The 18778-nt window shown below is 36.7% G+C and overlaps 1 protein-coding gene across 1 annotated transcript in view; it reads right to left on the bottom strand.

Annotated features, from left to right (window-relative positions):
• Positions 1-446: 446 nt before the first annotated feature.
• SNX3 (sorting nexin 3) overlaps positions 447-18778 on the bottom strand; it is a 42264-nt gene continuing 23932 nt past the window's right edge. Inside the window, exons 2-4 of the mRNA XM_077902865.1 lie at positions 9024-9119; positions 2807-2931; positions 447-1212 (exon numbers count right to left, since the gene is read on the bottom strand). Of these exons, the coding sequence (XP_077758991.1) occupies positions 1107-1212; positions 2807-2931; positions 9024-9119 (327 nt within the window). The 3' untranslated portion in view covers positions 447-1106. The remainder of the gene's footprint in view (positions 1213-2806; positions 2932-9023; positions 9120-18778) is intronic.

Raw genomic sequence — 18778 nt, 5'->3', positions numbered from 1 at the left:
CCCAAGCCAAATTAAAGAGAAAGCATGGATCTGCTGACCAAGAAAAGGGTTATTATACCCTTGCTAAGTTTGCTTTAAAAAGTCACTCAGATGAACTAGGAAAAAAATTCCTCTGCAAAATAGGAGGCACGGTATTGACTTATCTTAAAAAGGCCTTTTAAGAAGAATGACTTGAGATTATAAAGCATTTTTCAAACACACAAAGTGCTTCATAACAACTCAGTAAGCTTTAAGGAATGCTTTCTTTTAGTACGTCACTTTTTTTGTTGTATAAAAGAAAATACCCCAATTCAAAGGGTGGTAGCATATTTGATATCACCACTGTTTAAGAGGAATGGAGTTACAGGAATGAGAAGTATATAATTAGTAAATAATCCCTCTCAACAGTGAGTTAAAGTAGGACAGCCATAAAGGGGGAAAAAAGAAGCCGGAGGCAACACAATCAGTGCATATCAGAAATGCTTTTTTATTTTTATCTGAAAACAACTTAAATTTTTAGACAAATGATTTTAGTATATAAATTTGATTTGTTTTTATACAGAATATAAAGATTTCCCTCATTGATCTTCCACGTGAAGGGTATTACAAGCCTGAAGGGAGATACTTTCTGCACACAAGTGTGTATCTTACACATAGGGTACTGGAAACCAATGGTGTAGTGCTTCTACACATAAATTAGGTCAAGTGACATCACATATTAAAAAGGAGCAAGAGAAATGTTCTAGTTAATCAGATTCAAGAAGCAAACAGGACACAAAAACTGCAGATAAGACCAAGTCAGTAACTTTAGTTAGGACACTGCAGATTATACTGGAGTAATAGGTCTGCGAGGCTATAGTGTGTACCACATTAAAACAGCAAGGAAGAGCTATTCATAGAGAAAGGGTGGATGAGGGATTTTCACTAAAGCAAATTAACTTCTTGTCAACTGCCAAAACAAAACAAAACAAAACTGAGCATATGAATGTTAGTATACTGAAGGCGTGTTATACCAGTTTCTGTGCAGCATGCTAAAAGTTAGTTAGAACTTCTTCACTGGTGCATATGAATCATTAATAGTCATGGAAAGTTTTTTTTTTTTTTTTTGGCGCCCTTCTCACCAAATTTCAGGCATGTCTTATTTTAGATGGTGTATAGCTTTTATCTATAATTTCGTCCTGTAAAAACATGTGAAGACAACGTTCATTCTGTGCCAGAGGATGACCAGCAACCCTAGGAATAAAAAACACAAACTTAGTCTAGTATTTTTCAAAATTGGGGCTGAGGGTCAAAACATATATTCTAAGGTTAAAAAGCATGTACAATTTAGTAATAGTTAAGTGTTATTCTGGACCACTCCTAAAGCTATGCTCTACCAACTAATGGTAGATTTCCCTTCCTTTGGTTCACAAGGGTCATTTAGACAACAATCACTAGCTTTGCACTGCTTCTGGAATACGTACCCAGTTAATGTCTTTATATATTTATTTGTATAGGCACAAGAAATCTAAATTAATATTAATGTTAAAAGTGAAACGTCATTAATTCTAAGAACCCATTTAAAGAAGGAAAAGATACAGGATCAGAATTAGAAATACACTGAAGTTCAATAAAACCTCAAAAAACTAAGAGACACATGTTTCCAGTTTTTATTTCTTCTTTTGGCTTGCTTTAAAGGTTTCCACTGCAGACTAACCGTAAGATGAAAATGGATAATGAGATTTCTATTTCTGAATTAAAAACACCTCAGCCAGCACTGCCTTCTCCAAAAGGAAAGCATGTTCATAGACAATGAAGGTCATGTGCTATAGCAGGTAACAAAAAGTTAAAGGCTTGTACAACTTTCCTTGTATAACCATTCACAGTTCTTTATTGCTTATTACTAGATTAAAATTGAAGTGTTGGTCAATACATAAGTTCACACAACCATATTCTCCAGCATTTGACTTTATTTGGTCAAAAAGATTTTTTTTTTAAAGATTTTTTTATTTATTCATGAGAGACACACACACACACAGAGAGAGAGAGGCAGAGACACAGGCAGAGGGAGAAGCAGGCTCCGTGCAGGGAGCCCGACGTGGGACTTGATCCCAAGTCTCCAGGATCACACTCTGGGCCAAAGGCAGATGCTCAAACGCTGAGTCACCCAGGCGTCCCCTATTTGGTCAAATTTAAGGCCAATGCATAATTATAGTGACCTCTTTCCTGGCATAATTCTATTACTTTGGTTTTAAAAAATGGCTATAAATAATAATAATAATAATAATAATAATAATAATAATAATAAAATGGCTATATTTCAAGAATAAAATTAAAAGCTAGAAATTTTGGTTTAAGAGTTTCTAAAGTAAAAAAAAGGTTTTCTTACATTGTGAAAAAAGATTCTGTTGTGAAAATTTTAAATGTGTACCTTCACACAAGACATGCTGATAATACTTCCATCTGCAATCAAACAAAATGATTGCAAGTGTACTGTAAGTTTTATTGTTCATGCTAGAACATACCTTAAATGAGAAAGAATCATAAGTAAAACTGTATTTTTAAAAATGCTGCAATTTTAAATATAATTTGCATATATTAACCAAGAAAAACAAATACAGAACTTAGGTCAATGCAAAGATACTCAAGTGTGTTAATATTTATCACATGATATTCAACTTGTTATATACTTTTACTTTATTAAATGATACAAAAAAGTTAGTCAGGAAATGGCCAAAAAGAAAAGCACTGTTCCTGTTTAGCTTAATACCTAAATTACCAGTATTCACCCCAAGTCATCTTGGATCACTATTCCACTTACACCTCGCGAGGTACAGAAAGCACTTACTTGTTAATAAATTGCTCCAGCCCTTGCTTCCTTTCTTCAATAAAATTGTCATCAAATATTCCATCATCTCCTCTAAAAGGAAGCTGACGCAAAAATGCTTTTCCAGGGAGAGGGGGAACTACAACCTAAAAAAAAAAAAAAACACAGGAAAGAAAGTTCTTGAAGATGCTGACTAGGTTGTGAAAATTTATAGAGCACACAGAGCGTGAAGACAAAGTATATGTTCACTAGGATAGCCATTCCACTGTTAAACAAAATTAAATATAAAAGAAAATCAGTAACAAACATACTGAAAAAAGATTCAGTGTTTGGAGGCAAGAGAACCAAAATGCAGAACAGCCCATCAGACCACGGCTCCTCAAAAGCATGGCCCATAGCTTATCGTTTTCTCCTCAACTTTTCGAGGCACAGGTGTACAAAGAGAACATTCGAGCAATGCTGCAATAAAGGCTGCGATGCCTCTAGACAGTCTGGACACCACTTAGGGGAGACAATGCTTTTTTAGAATAGAAACTGCAGAGATAAAAATCAACCTTCAAAAAACCACAAAAAAAAACAAACAAAAAAAAACCAAAATCAACCTTCAATTATGTGAAGAAATGAAATATTAACCAATTCTTTCCAGCATGGGCAGGTAAGAATTCTGTGGTCTATTTCCTTTACCTCACACCATCTGCGTAGATTCCTACTTGTGTTTGAAGTGAGGATAAAATAATCAACAATTCTGTTACCACTCTTCCATTTTCTAGGCTAAGAAACATGTCAACTTTCTCCCAAATCCACTCCCTTCTCTCCCCCCAAGGATCATTTTCTTCCTACATAGGAATATCCTAATTTTACCTTTCAAACCCTAAAAGGGGAAGATAAAGTTGTCCTCCTGGGTTAACTTAAACTGATCTCTCTCTTCTACGAATTATCTGGAGCTCCAATATTGGAGTTAAATAGCACATAGCTAGCTATTTGTTTCACAAGTTAGGTTGGTTTCTCAACCATGGCACTATTAACATTTTAAGCCAGATTAATTCTTTGGGGGTGGGGTGGGGAGAGCTTTCTTGTGCACTATAGAATGTTTAATAGCATATCCAAGGCCTCTACCCACTAGACCAGGGAGCACTCAGTTAACACCCCTTTCTTGTTATAATAAAAACTATCTCCAGACATTGTCCAATGTCTCCTGGGGGACACAACTGGCCCTGGTGGAAAACCACCAATTTATCTTATAGATGCCTTCAAATAAAGACCCTGTCTCAGGCTTCCTATGGCTTTTTAAAGGAAGGCTGGGCACACAACAGAAGTTCGAATATCTGGTAAATGACTAACCACTTAGCTGGATCCATATCTTACACAAAACAAAAAAAGGTATAAACAAACAATTAGGCAAGAAGAAATATAAATAGTAAACACCAGTAATAAAATTATACATTTTCTAAAAGAGGTTAAACTTTAAGCCCCTGATACAGTTTCTATTCTAAAACAATGATCCAGCAGGGTGAAAAAGGGAAAGATCAACACAACTTAATTTAGAATAGCAAGGAATAAGAGCAAAAAACCCCCACAAAACCAAATGCCCAACAGAAACTTCCTAATTTCTTCCTAGATCTACTCTTCTCCCCAGATGACTGATTAAGACATCTAAAGATTTATCTCCATAGCATTCTTGAATCTCTCTTCCTATATTAGCATTTGAAGTTGACAGTTAAAACCTGCAGGGATATTACAATTGAAAAGTGGAGATCATGGCCAGTAACTGAGCCCCAGTGGAATGGCTATCTGATGGGCAGGGGAAAACATCTGTAGCTATAAAGCTATTATTAAAAAAAGAAACTAGAACCAATGCACTCAACAAGTAACTACCATTAATTCAGGGCATAATTTAGTATGAAATTAAGATTACTATGTATTATCTGCAGAGATATATTCTTCCTAACATAATACTCAAAACAGCCACTTAAATGGTGAGGTTGTAGGTAACAGGATTAATAATCTACAAAAATCATGAGTGGTCTGTTTAGCAAAGATTCCAAAGATCCTTTTCAACATCAAATTATTTTTGCTTAAGCAGTCTGAAAAGATCTAGTTCGAGTTCTTACCATTCTAACAGTCATTAATCCAAAGATATGTGTATATGTGTGGAGTCAGAAGTAGACAGGAAGATACTTAGGTCAGCATAATATAGAAAAACATACTTAAATAAAAGCTAAAAGATTTCACCATAATGACCAGTAAACATAATAATTACCACCTACTTTCTAGCCTCGTTTAACAGATTTTGGTTAAAAGTACTAATTTATAAACAAAAATAACTTGACTAATTGTTCTTAGCAATATTGTAATAAAAGTACAACGTTCACATAGGTTAAGCCCCTCACATATATTTTTTTAAGATTTATTTATTTATGATAGACATAGAGAGAAGAGAGAAAGAGAGAGAGAGAGAGAGGCAGAGACACAGGAGGAGGGAGAAGCAGGCTCCATGCTGAGAGCCCGACGCGGGACTCGATCCCGGGTCTCCAAGTTCGCGCCCTGGGCCAAAGGCAGGCGCTAAACCGCTGAGCCACCCGGGATCCCCGCCCCTCACATATTTAATATGCCTCAAAGGAAGCAATTAAGGGAAATCTGTAGAATGGAAGATTTTTTGCAAATTACTATCTGAAAGGGACTTGTAAGAGTTTTTTTATATATTCTAGATACAGCTCAATAATAAAAAGACAAAACACTCAACTAAACCGGCAAAGGGTCTAAAAAAAGGTATTTCTCCACAGAAGATAAAAAAAATGACCAATAAGTACATGAAAAGATGATCAGCATCACCAGCCCTCAGGGAGATGAAAATCAAAACCACGAGACTGCACCTTACATACTAAGGCAGCTGTAATAGTAGGGGCACTTGGGTGGCTCAGCCACTTAAGTGATTGACTCTTGATTTCGGCTCAGGTCATGATCTCAGGGTTGTGGGACTGAGCCCTGTGTGGGGCTCTGAGCTCTCAAGCCCTCAGCAGTGAGTCTGCTGGAGATTCTCTCTCCTTCTCCCTTCACCCCTCCCCCAATGCGTGCACTCTTTCTCTCCTAAATAAAAATAAATAAAACTTAAAAAAAAAGAAGACAGATAATAGTGTTGATGAGGATGTGGAGAAAAGAGTGGAACTCTCCTACATTGTTGGTGGGAATGTAAAAATGGTACAGCTGCCTTGGTAAAGTCTGGGAATTCTTTAAAGTTAAAGAGTTATCATAGAACCTAGCGAATTCACTCTTAGGTATATACTCAAGAGAAGTAAAAACATTATGTCCAAACAAAAACCTGTACACAAATGTTCACAGCAGGATTATTCACATAGTCTAAAAGTAGAATCAATCCAAATGTCTACCAACTGATGGATAAATAAAACAAATGAAATGTATACTCATACAACAGAATATTACTTGGCAATAAAAAGAAATTAATTAGGTGGGAAAAACCAAATTAATGCTGAAATGTTGAAAACACCTTCAGTGAAAGAAGCCAGAAACAAAAGACTACATATTCTATGCTCCTATTTATATGAAACGTCCAGAACAGACAAATCCATAGAGAAAGTCAATTAGTGGTTATATAGGGCTGGGTGAGGAGGGGTTGAGGGAGAAATTGGTAGTGACTACTAATCGGTATGGCATTTCTTTTATGGAGTGATTAAGATGTTCTAAAACTGACTGTAGAGATGGCTGTACAACTCTGTGAATATACTAAGAACCAATGAATTTTACTTCAAATGGGTGAACTGTATGGCATGTGAATTAATATGTCAATGAAGCTGTTATTTTTTCAAAAAGTGATGTATACATTCACCAAATGTTTATTAAACACTGCAGTGCACCATGTGCTACGTTAGTTAAGCAAAGCCCAAAACCTATAAACACACTTCTTCCCATAAATCAGAGAAAGACAAATACTGTACAATCTCACTTTTATGTGGAATCAAAAAAAAAAAAAAGTCTAACTATCAGCAACAGATAGTAGCAGATTAGTTGTTGCCATGGGCTGGGGGATGGGGGAAATGAAGGATGCTGGTCAAAGTGTACAAACTTCCAGTTATAAAATAAGTTCTGGGGATCTAATGCAGAGGATGGTGACTACTGTTAACAATACTGTATTGTACACTTACATGTTGCTAAGATAGATCTTAAATGTTCTCACCACCAAAAAAAAAAAAAAAAAATTATGTGAGGTGATGGATATATTAGCTAAGTTTATTGTGGTCATTAATTCATAATATATACACATAACCAATTGTAATGTTGCATTCCTTAAACTTGCACAATGTTATCTGTTAACTGTATCTCAATAAAGCTGAGAAAAAAGGACACTTCTTCCCTGTGGTCATAAATAATTTGTTACCCAAAACTTTCCTAACTTGTACATTTAGATCTTCAAATCATCTATAATTTCTATACAGTGAGTTAAAAATTTTTATTCCTAAATAAACAGCCAAATGTTTCGACCCCATTTACTGGAAAAAAAAAATCATTTTCCTTACTGATTAACAATGTTATTTTTGTAATAAACTAAGTTTCCAATAAATATGCAAGTTGGCATTCTAAGTTCTATTACATTCTAAGTTCTATTACATTCTGCTAATCTAACTGCTTGTCCCTAAAGCAATACTAAACTGTTTTAATTACTACAGCCTTAGGAGAAACTCTGATGTCTGCAGGTGCTCAGTATATGCTGAATATAATTTAGGAGTCCTCTTGGTGTTTCCTTTGATTGTAAAGCTCATCTATAAATCTGCAAGTTTATTAAAAAAAAAAAACCCACTAAGATTTCTATCAGAATTTTGTGAATTTATAAATAAGCTAGAAGATAATGCTTTACTTTGATCACATCTACTGCTAAAATGTCACCTCTAAATGAGGCCTTCCTTTGACGACTCTATAAAAGAGTACGGTCCTGGCACTCCGTGGTTGCCTTGGTTTTGTTTTTGTTTTTTTTTTCTTAACAGCATTATCACCATCTGACATACTATATAGCTTACTATTTTTTCTGTTTTCCTTTCACCACCATCCCAACTTCATCAACTGAATGTAAGGACCATGAAAGTGGGGACTATGTTCACAGCTCTAACTCACAGAACACACAGAATAAGCTCTCAAATATTTTATTTATTTATTTTTGCTCTCAAATATTTAAATAATGAATCTTTGAAAGTGAATATTTCAAACCAAGAATGTAGTCTATTTATTAAGTTTTGCTTTTGTCTTTCAGTATAGTTTTAAAGTTTTCTTTACATGGGTCTTATATTCCTAGTTTTACTCATAAATATTTTATACTTTGGTATTTTGGGGGGTAAAATTTTCTCCTTTACATTTTGATAGAATGCTATGATTTGTGTAATATATTGCTCTTGCATCCAGCCACAGGTATCTAGTTAAGGAAGTTTTCCTTCCATTTCAACTTAGCACACTTTACAAATGAACACAAGTTAGGCTCTACTTTAGGGCTTCTACATATTAACTTCTGATGTCCTCCAAACATAGGGCTAGAATAAGGAACATTAGAATGAGACTGCCTTGCTCTTATTATTTTTGCACCCCAAACCACTAAATTTTAAGACAAGATGACTCTTACCAAGGTATATAAGTGTTTTTTTTTTTCTTTTTGTAAGAGTGTTTTTATGTATCATCTATTAGACCATGGCCATCATTAAAACTAAGCTGAAGGGATCCCTGGGTGGTGCAGCGGTTTGGCGCCTGCCTTTGGCCCAGGGTGTGATCCTGGAGATCCGGGATCGAATCCCACGTCAGGCTCCCGGTGCATGGAGCCTGCTTCTCCCTCTGCCTGTGTCTCTGCCTCTCTCTCTCTCACTGTGTGCCTATCATGAATAAATAAAAATTAAAAAAAAAAATCAATTTAAAAAACAAAAAACAAAAAACTAAGCTGAAGAATATCAGCACGTATCACAGAGTAAAAGTAGTCCTGGTTTATGAAACTTCTGTTCTATGTACATGTGTGATGATGAAAAAATGCATTATGAGTCAATAAAATAAAAAAATTGCAAATATAATCATATGAGACATATTAAGGAAGAGAAACTTGGCAAGAAGTGTGTGTGGGTGGCAAGAGTGAATAGGAACATGAGGGAAAGGAAGGAAGTAATAGCAAAAGAGCTCTAAAAAGGAAGCATTAATCCAAGTGTAAGTCAGCAAAAGCCTCAACTGGGCCATTAAAATAGATAATTCTTACCTTGCTCTCTCTTTCTAATTCACTTCGCAGCCATTCAAAGTCACTGTATCTTCTTCTAACAGTAGATTCCTTCAGCTTGAAAATAGGCAGATTTGTCTGAAATTAAAAAAAAAATCACTTCTAAGTTGAAGCATGGGACAGGGACTTCAAAAAAAGCGGGGGGTGAGGTGGGGAATCTGTCAAACTGATAATATGGCAAGCCTGGTTACCCTACAATAAGAAATAAGATAGAAAAATATCAAATACAATAAAATGTCATCTCATGACAAAATAAAACTTGGTATATTATTTACGCTGGAGTAAAATTTTTAGTTTTATTTTTTAAAAAGATTATTTATTATTATTATTTATGAGAGAGAGAGAGAGGTAGAGACATGGAAAGAGGGAGAAGCAGGCTCCATATGGAGAGCCTGACGCAGGACTTGATCCCAGGATCCCGGGATCATGACCTGAGCCAAAGACAGATGCTTAACCACTGATCCTCCCAGGCATCCTGGAGTACAACTTCTAAATGCATATCTGCAAACAGGCTTTAGGATGTCATTCTGCCTGAGGTCAGTTACATAAATATAGGCCATTTTTTTCTATTTCATTGAGCTGTAGAAATGCCAACTGAACAGGGGTGAGATAAAGCTAGCTCTGATTGCTAACCAGTTTAGATAGTACCTAAGCATATAATGCTCACAGGGAAAAACTAAGGGAAAGGAGACCTTAACAATCTTGAAATTAAGTACAAAATATCTCAATAAATATTTATTGAATATTGTACGAATAAAGGATTATGCTTAATGGTCTTCTAAAAGATGCCAGAAACTAGCAGGGAAAGTATGCAATGTCTGCACTGTTACTACTAGTAGGAAATCAGAAGTCCTACACATTAGGTCAGGCTCATAGATCCACAGCTTTATAGGCTGAGGGCAAGTTTAAGAATTGGAAACATAATGCCCAGGACTCTGAAGTTACACTGGAATGGAGACTGTTCTTTATAAGACTGCAAAGACCATTTATGTCAACTTCTAAACTTAAAGTAACAAGAAAGATTTCTATTATCTTTTACTGATCCCTATAAAATGAGAAAATATACCACCAAACCCAATTTAAAATGGTTGATAATTAAGGATATTAGCAGAAGCAGTATACCACCATGATTTCATTATCAAGAATAGAATTCGAAAAGCACATAACATGACAAAGTTTACAGGAGACAGAAATTAATCTAACACAATGCCATACCATATGGAAAATGCTATTTAATACTATATACTCTTAGATCATATTTTGTCTTTAATTTGGTCTTTGCGCTTGCAGAACAGCAAACTGTTTTACAGCTGAAAAGAAAGTTAAGCGTCACCAGAAGGGACATCATCCATCACATAAACTTCACTCCTAAGAAAATTTCAATCATTTGTTAAACCTAATGCCACTGGTAAGTAATTGTCATTCAGCAAAAGAAAAGCTTTTTTATTCAGGGCCTTAAACCCATTTTGTAGTAGGTCTCATTTTTTTCCAAAGTGTATTAACTTCTCCATGTTGTATACCTTATAGCTTGGAATCTTCTACAGATGCTATTGGGCATAACACTGGATAGGTTTCAAGCATGAAACCAAATCTCACAAGAGGTTTAAAAGCACTTGAATTTTCTTTCCCAGGTAACCACAACATTTGTTCATTGTATTAATGACTAAGAGCAAAATTGCACCTAACAAGACTCTTATTATACTAAAAGTCAAGCTTATATTTAGAGATGCTGGCTTGCTGTACAGAAGGGTATTCTCATTCCCCACAGGGAATAAAATTAGGTCCCCTAGGGAGCAGGATGATAATTCCCAGAAAGAAAGCACTGGATTATTTCTCTCTAATTTCACCCATTGGCTTTTTAACCAAGTTCACCCTTCCGCATTAAAATATTAAGTCTTTGTAAGTGTCTAAAGATAGAAAGGCTTTTATAGAATTGAGTGTTTTCTGCAGGTGAGATTTTACATTTTGAATTCCCTCCTCTCAAATTACTTTACAAAAGGGATTAGCTGCTCTCTTTATTCAATATGTTAAGATCAAGCTTGTGAAAAGAGTTCCCTTCGAATTTTCATACTTCTGGGTACGGAAGTCCATAAAGTTAATCTCTGAAACAACATATCAAGCTTACAGGTACAATGTTGAGGGAAGAGTGCCAATTCAGCTCATTTTACCTTCCATTTTCCCTTTTGAACTTTTGACACAATCATGACTCTATCTGATTCACTTTAATAGAAGGGGAGTGGGAAGGAGAAAAAGTCCATTCCTTTCTGTGATTAGCTAATAATTTGATAGATTATACAGCAAAAAAAAGGATCACAGTTAAAGAAAATTCTTTTATTTAATTTGCTCAGTTGGCTATGATTTCTCTTTACATGAGGATTGCTTTAAAGTTTTGATAAAGTCACACCCTTTAACTCTTAATATTACCTGCCCTTTACATTTGGAGTGGCCAAGTTTGCCAGTTAACTTCCTTCTGGTCAACACCACCATCTTTCAACTCAACTGGACCAAAATAAAAATGAAAACATGTGCAGGTGTTTTCTTTAAGCCATTGATTACAAACTATTGATCTGTCACTTTCAACTTATTTAACCCACATAACATGTTCCATTTTTGTTTTCTAAGTATTAGAGAAAAAATGATTACTTTTTTTTTTTTTTTACTACCAGTTCAGGAGGATTCAACTATTTTTTTAACTAAAGATTTTATTTATTCATGAGAGACAGAGACAGAGAGAGGCAGAGACACAGGCAGAGGGAGAAGCAGGCTCCCTGCAAGAAGCCTGATATACTACTCGATCCCGGACCCTGGGATCATGCCCTGAGCTGAAGGCAGATGCTCAACTGCTGAGCCACTCCACCCGGGTGTCCCAGGATTCAACTATTTTCAGTTTGGGAACATCTCTAAAAGGGCCAGTGCTAGGTAAGTTAGGGAATATAATGAGGACTGAGATGGAGCCCTAGCCCTTTTGAAGCTTGTATTGGGGAGGTTGAAGGATAAGGGTATAAAAAGTTTAAATTTATGTAGTTAAACAAAAAGTTGAAAGACCAAGAACAAATTGTAGACAAATATTTGCAACACAGAACAAAGGGATAATTTTATTAAAATGTAAAGAACAGGGACGCCCGGGTGGCTTAGCGGTTTCTCACTTGTCTTTGGCTATGGGCATGATCCTGGAGTCCTGGGATCAAGTCCCACATGGGGCTCCCTTCATGGATTCTGCTTCTCCCTCTGCCTCTCTCTCTGTCTCTCATGAATGAATGAATGAATGAATGAATGAATGAAAATAAATTAAAAATTGGCAGAACACGGAATAACTAATGGCAAGTAATGTTCAAACATCACTCACACAAGAAATGCCAGTCAAAAGAGTAAGATCCCATTTTCACTCATCAGACAGGCAGGTATTACATTTAAATACCTCGTGATGGTGAGGAGAGGACAGCAGTCAGCCAGCCAGTCACTTGAAAAAAATGCTGGGGTCTATGGGTGGCTCAGGCAGTTAAGCATCTGCCTTTAGCTCAGGTCATAATCTCAGGGTCCTGGTATCAAGTCCCACTTTGGGCTCACTGCTCAGCAGGGAGCCTGCTTCTCCCTCTCTCTCAAATAAATAAATAAAATCTTAAAAAAAAAAAAAGGAAAATATGTTGATGGTAGTAAAAACTGGTACAACCTGTAAGGAGAGCATTTTGGTGACATCTATCACTCTTTTAAATGCATGTATCTTAAAAATAAGATGAAAACCCAGAGTGAGGCAAACCATAAGAGAGTCTTTTTTTTTTTTTTTTTTAAGATTTTTTATTTATTCATGAGAGATAGAGAGGCAGAGACACAGGCAGAGGGAGAAGCAGGCTGCATGCAAGGAGCCTGATGTGGGACTTGATCCCAGGTCCCCAGGATCACACCCTGGGCTGCAGGCGGCGCTAAACCACTGCACCACCGGGGCTGCCCCCATAAGAGAGTCTTAATGCTAGGAAACAGGGTTGCTGCAGGGGAGGTAGGTGGCAGAATGGGTTACAGGGTGATGCGCATTAACGATGGCACTGGGTGTTATATGCAACTAGTGAATCACTAAGTTCTACTCTTTAAAACTAAAACTAAATAAATAAATGCATGTATCTTTTAAGCCAACAATTCCACTAGGAATTAATCCTACAAATATTCCCATGTATATAAAAAGATATCGGTATGTAGAAGTTTAAGCATTGTTCATGTAATAGTAAAATAAACAACCTAATAAAACTGTTACAAACAGAAAATGAAACATTATGCAGCTTTTACAAACTATATAATTCAGCCACAGACTGATCAGAAAGTCTGCCTGAGGGCAACCCGGGTGGCTCAGGGGTTTGGCGCAGCCTTCAGTCTGCGGAGTGATCCTGGAAACCAAGGATCGAGTCCCATGTTGGGCTCCCTGCATGGAGCCTGTTTCTCTCTCTGCCTGTGTCTCTGCCTCTCTCTAGCTCTATGAATAAATAAAGAAAATCTTTAAAAAAAAAAAAAAAAAAAAGCCTGCCTGAGATGTGTTAAGTATAATACGTTTCAGAGCATGCGACTTTTTTTTTAAGCGTGGGACTCGATCTCAGGGCCATGAGTTCAAGTCCTACGTTGGGGGTACAAATTGCATAAAAAAATAAAATCTTAAAAAAAGAAGTTTCAGAACAGTATATATAGTATGATACCATTTATATAATAAAAGCATAAAGGAACAGATAATGGATTTGGCTGGTATTCTTTCAGCACATAAAGCCATGCTATTGGAAGATAGTTGAAAATGGTTAAACCAGTATGAACTACACACTGAGTAATATTGAGCACAGATCATGGGAAAACTGAAAAGATTAAACTGTGTCCTGAGTATGCCGCTAAGATATGTGTATCTGTGAGCACCAGGAGTAAACATCTCTGAACAGGACAATAACCTTGAAATAGAAAAACAGAACAGAGAAGTTACCAAAAAATTGAAGCCACAGAATCGGACAGAGTAGCTACATGTTTGTGCATGAGGGGTATTAAGAACACTTGGTTCTGGGGAGCGGGGGAGAACATTTGTTTTTTTTTTTTTTTTTTTTTAAAGATTTTATTTATTCACGGGGGGTGGGGGTGGGGGTGGGTGGGTAGAGACACAGGCAGAGGGAGAAGTAGGTTCCATGCAGGGAGCCTGATGTGGGACTCAATCCCGAGTCCCTGGGATCATGACCTGAGCTGAAGGTGGCGCTAAATCGCTGAGCCACAGGGGCTGCCCAGAAGATTTGGTTCTGTTCTCATCACAAGAAAGAAAAATTTGTAATTATGTATGATAAGCAATGTTAACTAGACTTATTGTGAACATTTCACAAAGCATGCAAATATGGAATCATTATGTTGTACACCTGAAACTAATGCAGTATGTCAATTATATCTTTTTAAAAATTTATTTAAGTAATCTCTACACCCAGCATGGACCCAAACTCACAACCGTGAGATCAAGAGTTGCTCTGTCTCCCTACTGCTCATGACTCCCATGTCAATTACATCTTTAAAAAAAAAAAAAAAGTCACTTCTAGCCATTTCTAAGGCTTATCTGCTTGAAGAATATGGACAAGAGTCAGACTACTGAAGCAAATTATAGCAAAAATTCCTTAAAGGTTTTACTTTGGATTTCATTTAAAATGCTTTATAGATGAGGCCCCTAGGTGGCTCAGTCAGTTAGGCATCTGCCTTCGGCTCAAGGTGATGATCCCGGGGTCCTGGGATCTCTGCTGCTCCCTTGGCTTATGTATGCTCTATCAAATAAATAAATAAAATCTTAAAAAAATAATTAAAACATGCTTTATAGACTTACCCAGAAAGTGAATTCTGAAATTAAACATAAATGATAAATATTAAGATGACTGAAACTTTTATTTTTTTAAAAGATTTTTTATTTATTTATTCAGAGAGAGAGAGAGAGAGAGGCAGAGACACAGACAGAGGGAGAAGCAGGCTCCATGCAGGGAGCTCGATGTGGGACTCGATCCCGGGTCTCCAGGATCACACCCTGGGGCTGCAGGCGGCGCTAAACCGTTGAGCCACTGGGGCTGCCCTGACTGAAACTTTTAAAAGGCAACATTTAGTATTCTCTCATCCCGACATTGATATTTCCCCCTAATTTCAGAAATTGTTCTAAATTGCTCAGATTGAGCATAAACTAGAAGACACTATTTTCTGCTCACTACTGTTATTTTACCTAATAGGTAAAACTGTCAAACTCAATGATTTGAAAAAAAAAAAAAAAAAAACTCAATGATTTGTATTAAATAACAATATTTTATTTGTAGGAATACTAACCAGACAGGTAAGATCAGAGACGAGTAAAACTAGTCTACCATCAGGCAAGAGCCATAAACAAAGCCATAATCTTCACCTATGTGTATAGGTATATATTATTAATAATGCTGAAGGGGAATTTGAGTAACCTTGGTCTTTGCAAATGCATTCATGGAACTGTGAAAGTTGTACAACTCATGTTTCATTATAAATCTAAAGCAAAGACAGAGGCTCCTACAAACACATCAGCTGTTTTCATAGGATCTATATAAGAAACCCAGTATTAAAAATAATTTAAAGCTATGTCAGGGCTATGGTACAAACTAACATTTAAAAAAGCAAATATTGTAATTATCTGCCTCTCAAAAAGTTAAGCAAGCAAGTTGCTGGGAATTCATAAAGTCTATAAAAACGATTTTATCCACTGGGGCACCTGGTTGGCTCAGTTCGTTAAGGGTCTGCTTTCAGCTCAGGTCATGATCCCAGGGTCCTGGGACTGAGTTCCACGTAGGGCTCCCTGCTCAGTGGAGAGCCTGCTTCTACCTCTCCCTCTGCTCATGCTGTCTCAAATAGTATCTTAAAAAAAAAACCCAATTTTATATACCATTCTAAAAAATGCCTTTTTAATTATCATAACCCAAATACTAGTTAATATGTCAATACTACTTAATAACAATTTGGGGGGATGCTTGGGTGGCTCTGTCAGTTGAATATCAGACTCTTGGTTTTGGATCAGATTGTGATCTCAGGGTCATAAGATCAAATCTCTAGTGAGGGTCTGTGTTCACCACAGTCTTAAGACTCTCCCTTTTCCTCTGCACCTCCCTACCATTCTCTCAAAAATAAATCTTAAAGACAAATAAATATGGGATACAATATAAAAAAGTGAAAAAAAAAAAACAAACCCCAAATCCCTACTCTATATCCTACTTCTATTACAAAATCAAAGATATCACACTGGTTCTTCAACCCAGTTATGCTTCAGGATTACCTAGGTACCTTGAAACAATTTCTTAAATGGTACAACACAAGTATAGAAAAGTGAGCAAATGATCTTGAGGGTATAGCTTGGTAAGTTTTCAGATGGCAGCAATCTGAGTAGTCTTTGAAAACACACAGTCTTGAGGCCTACCTCAGAGCAACTGAATCAGTTTCTAGTGGAAGAGGTTCTTAAAAGATTTTATTCTAGAGAGAGAAAGAGAGTGAGCACAAGGGGGTGTAGAGGGGAGGAAGAAGGACAAGCAGACTCCGCACTCAGTGCAGTGAAGCAAGCTGCAGGTCTGGGATCTGCCACAAGATCATGACCTGAGCAGAAATCAGAGTCCGAGGCTCAACTGACTGAGCCACCCAAGTGCCCTGGCAATGAGCCCTTTAAAAAAGGTTTCACCAGGGATTCCTGGGTGGCGCAGCGGTTTGGCGCCTGCCTTTGGCCCAGGGCGCGATCCTGGAGACCCGGGATCGAATCCCACATCGGGCTCCCGGTGCATGGAGCCTGCTTCTCCCTCTGCCTGTGTCTCTGCGCCTCTCTCTCTCTCTCTCTGTGACTATCATAAAAAAAAAAAAGAAGGTTTCACCGGACACCTGGGTGGCTCAGTGGTTTAGCACCTGCCTTTAGCCCACGGCGTGATCCTGGAGACCCGGGATTGAGTCCCACATTGGGCTCCCTACAGGGAGCCTGCTTCTCCTTCTGCCTGTGTCTCTGCGTCTCTATCTGTGCCTCTCATAAATAAATAAATAAAATCTTAAAAAAAAAAAAAGTTTCCCGGATGATTAATACAAAAGTTTAGGCATTGTTACTATAACACATCTGACTGGTTCAAACGATCATCCAACAAGCAGCGAAACCAGTGCTTAGATGGAAATTTATAGCTGTAAATGTCCATATTAAAAGAGATGAAATATCTCAAATGAATAAACTTCTTAGGAAACTAGAAGAATAAACTAAACACAAAACAAGTAGAAGAAAGGAAATAATAAAAATCAATGGAAATAGAGAATAGAAAAACAGAGAAAATACAAATGAAAAGCATTCAATGCTTCAAATAAAGAAATGAGATTTTAATCAAATTTAAGATTATTTTTAGTATCTTGTTTTACAAAACATTGGACAAGTCATACTATTCCTTCTACAAAGAAAATTAAAGTCAGTAACCCTACTCTTTCTCACTCTGTCAAATCTCACAGAGATTCATTCAATACAAAAGTACACACTTTAAAATAGTCTGTATCTTGATAGTGGGTAAGAGCTCAGTCTTTGGGTTCAAATTCCAGCATCACCACTTACCTATATAACGGTGGGTCAGTTAATCTGTTTTTCAATTTGCTCATCTACAAACTGCAGATAATAGTGTGAAAGTATATCAAAATAGATGGTTAAAGTTGAACTAGCCCAGATAATTTCTTTTCTACTGCTTGGAAAATCATAGAAGGGATATTTTGAAATAAACTAAATGTGTAGCTCTGGAAGACCATGTTCTTAGATTTCATATAGTTTTTATAAAGATGAAATGAGGTAATATACACAAACATGCTAGAATTGAACCTAGCACCCAACAACTGCACAATAAATCTAAGTTGTTTTTCTTACATTACCCCTTTTGTATCTTTTTAAACTCAGCAAAAAGTTCTAATATTAGCATACTCTCCTTTGCCATTAATCAATTGTTATTATTGTTATATTTGCTTTCTCAATCTTCTACACAAGGTTATTTTTGCTGAACCATTTGAGAACCAACTGCAGACATCATAAACCTTTACCACTAAGCACTTCAATGTGCATGCCCTAAGAACATTCTCTTATATAACCACAGAACAAGGACCAAATACAGGACATTAACATTGATATGCAGTCCATATTCATATTTTACCAGTTGTCCCTTTAAAATTAGAAAAAAAATTGGAATTCAATGAAGAATCAAGCTCTCTGCTTTGCCGTGTCTTTAATCTCCTTCAATTTAGAATAGTCTTCCTGGGGGAAGAAATGTGTGGGAAATATCAGAAAGGGAGACAGAACATAAAGACTGCTAACTCTGGGAAACGAACTAGGGGTGGTAGAAGGGGAGGAGGGCGGGGGGTGGGAGTGAATGTGTGACGGGCACTGGGGGTTATTCTGTATGTTAGTAAATTGAACACCAATAAAAAATAAATTAAAAAAAAATAGAATAGTCTTCCTGATGTTTTGCCATTCAAGACACTGACAATTTAAACAGTGAAGGCCAGATATTTGAGATACATTATACTTTTGAGTTTGTTTCCTCCTGACCAGTTTCATGTCCTGCATTTCTGGCAGGACTGTTCCTAATGGCAAGAACGTTGAAGCATTTTCAATGCATCATATCAGAAAGGACATGATGTCAGTCTGTCCGATTACTGATCACCCAATTAAGGTTAAGTCAGCCACATTTCTCCAATGTAAAGTTACCTTTTTTCCTCTTTAAAATAGTTTTTTTTTT

Source organism: Canis aureus, chromosome 7, assembly GCF_053574225.1.
Source record: "Canis aureus isolate CA01 chromosome 7, VMU_Caureus_v.1.0, whole genome shotgun sequence".
NCBI lineage: Eukaryota > Metazoa > Chordata > Mammalia > Carnivora > Canidae > Canis > Canis aureus.
The sequence above is the reverse complement of the archived record's forward strand: the minus strand, read 5'-3'. Positions and strand labels throughout refer to the sequence as shown.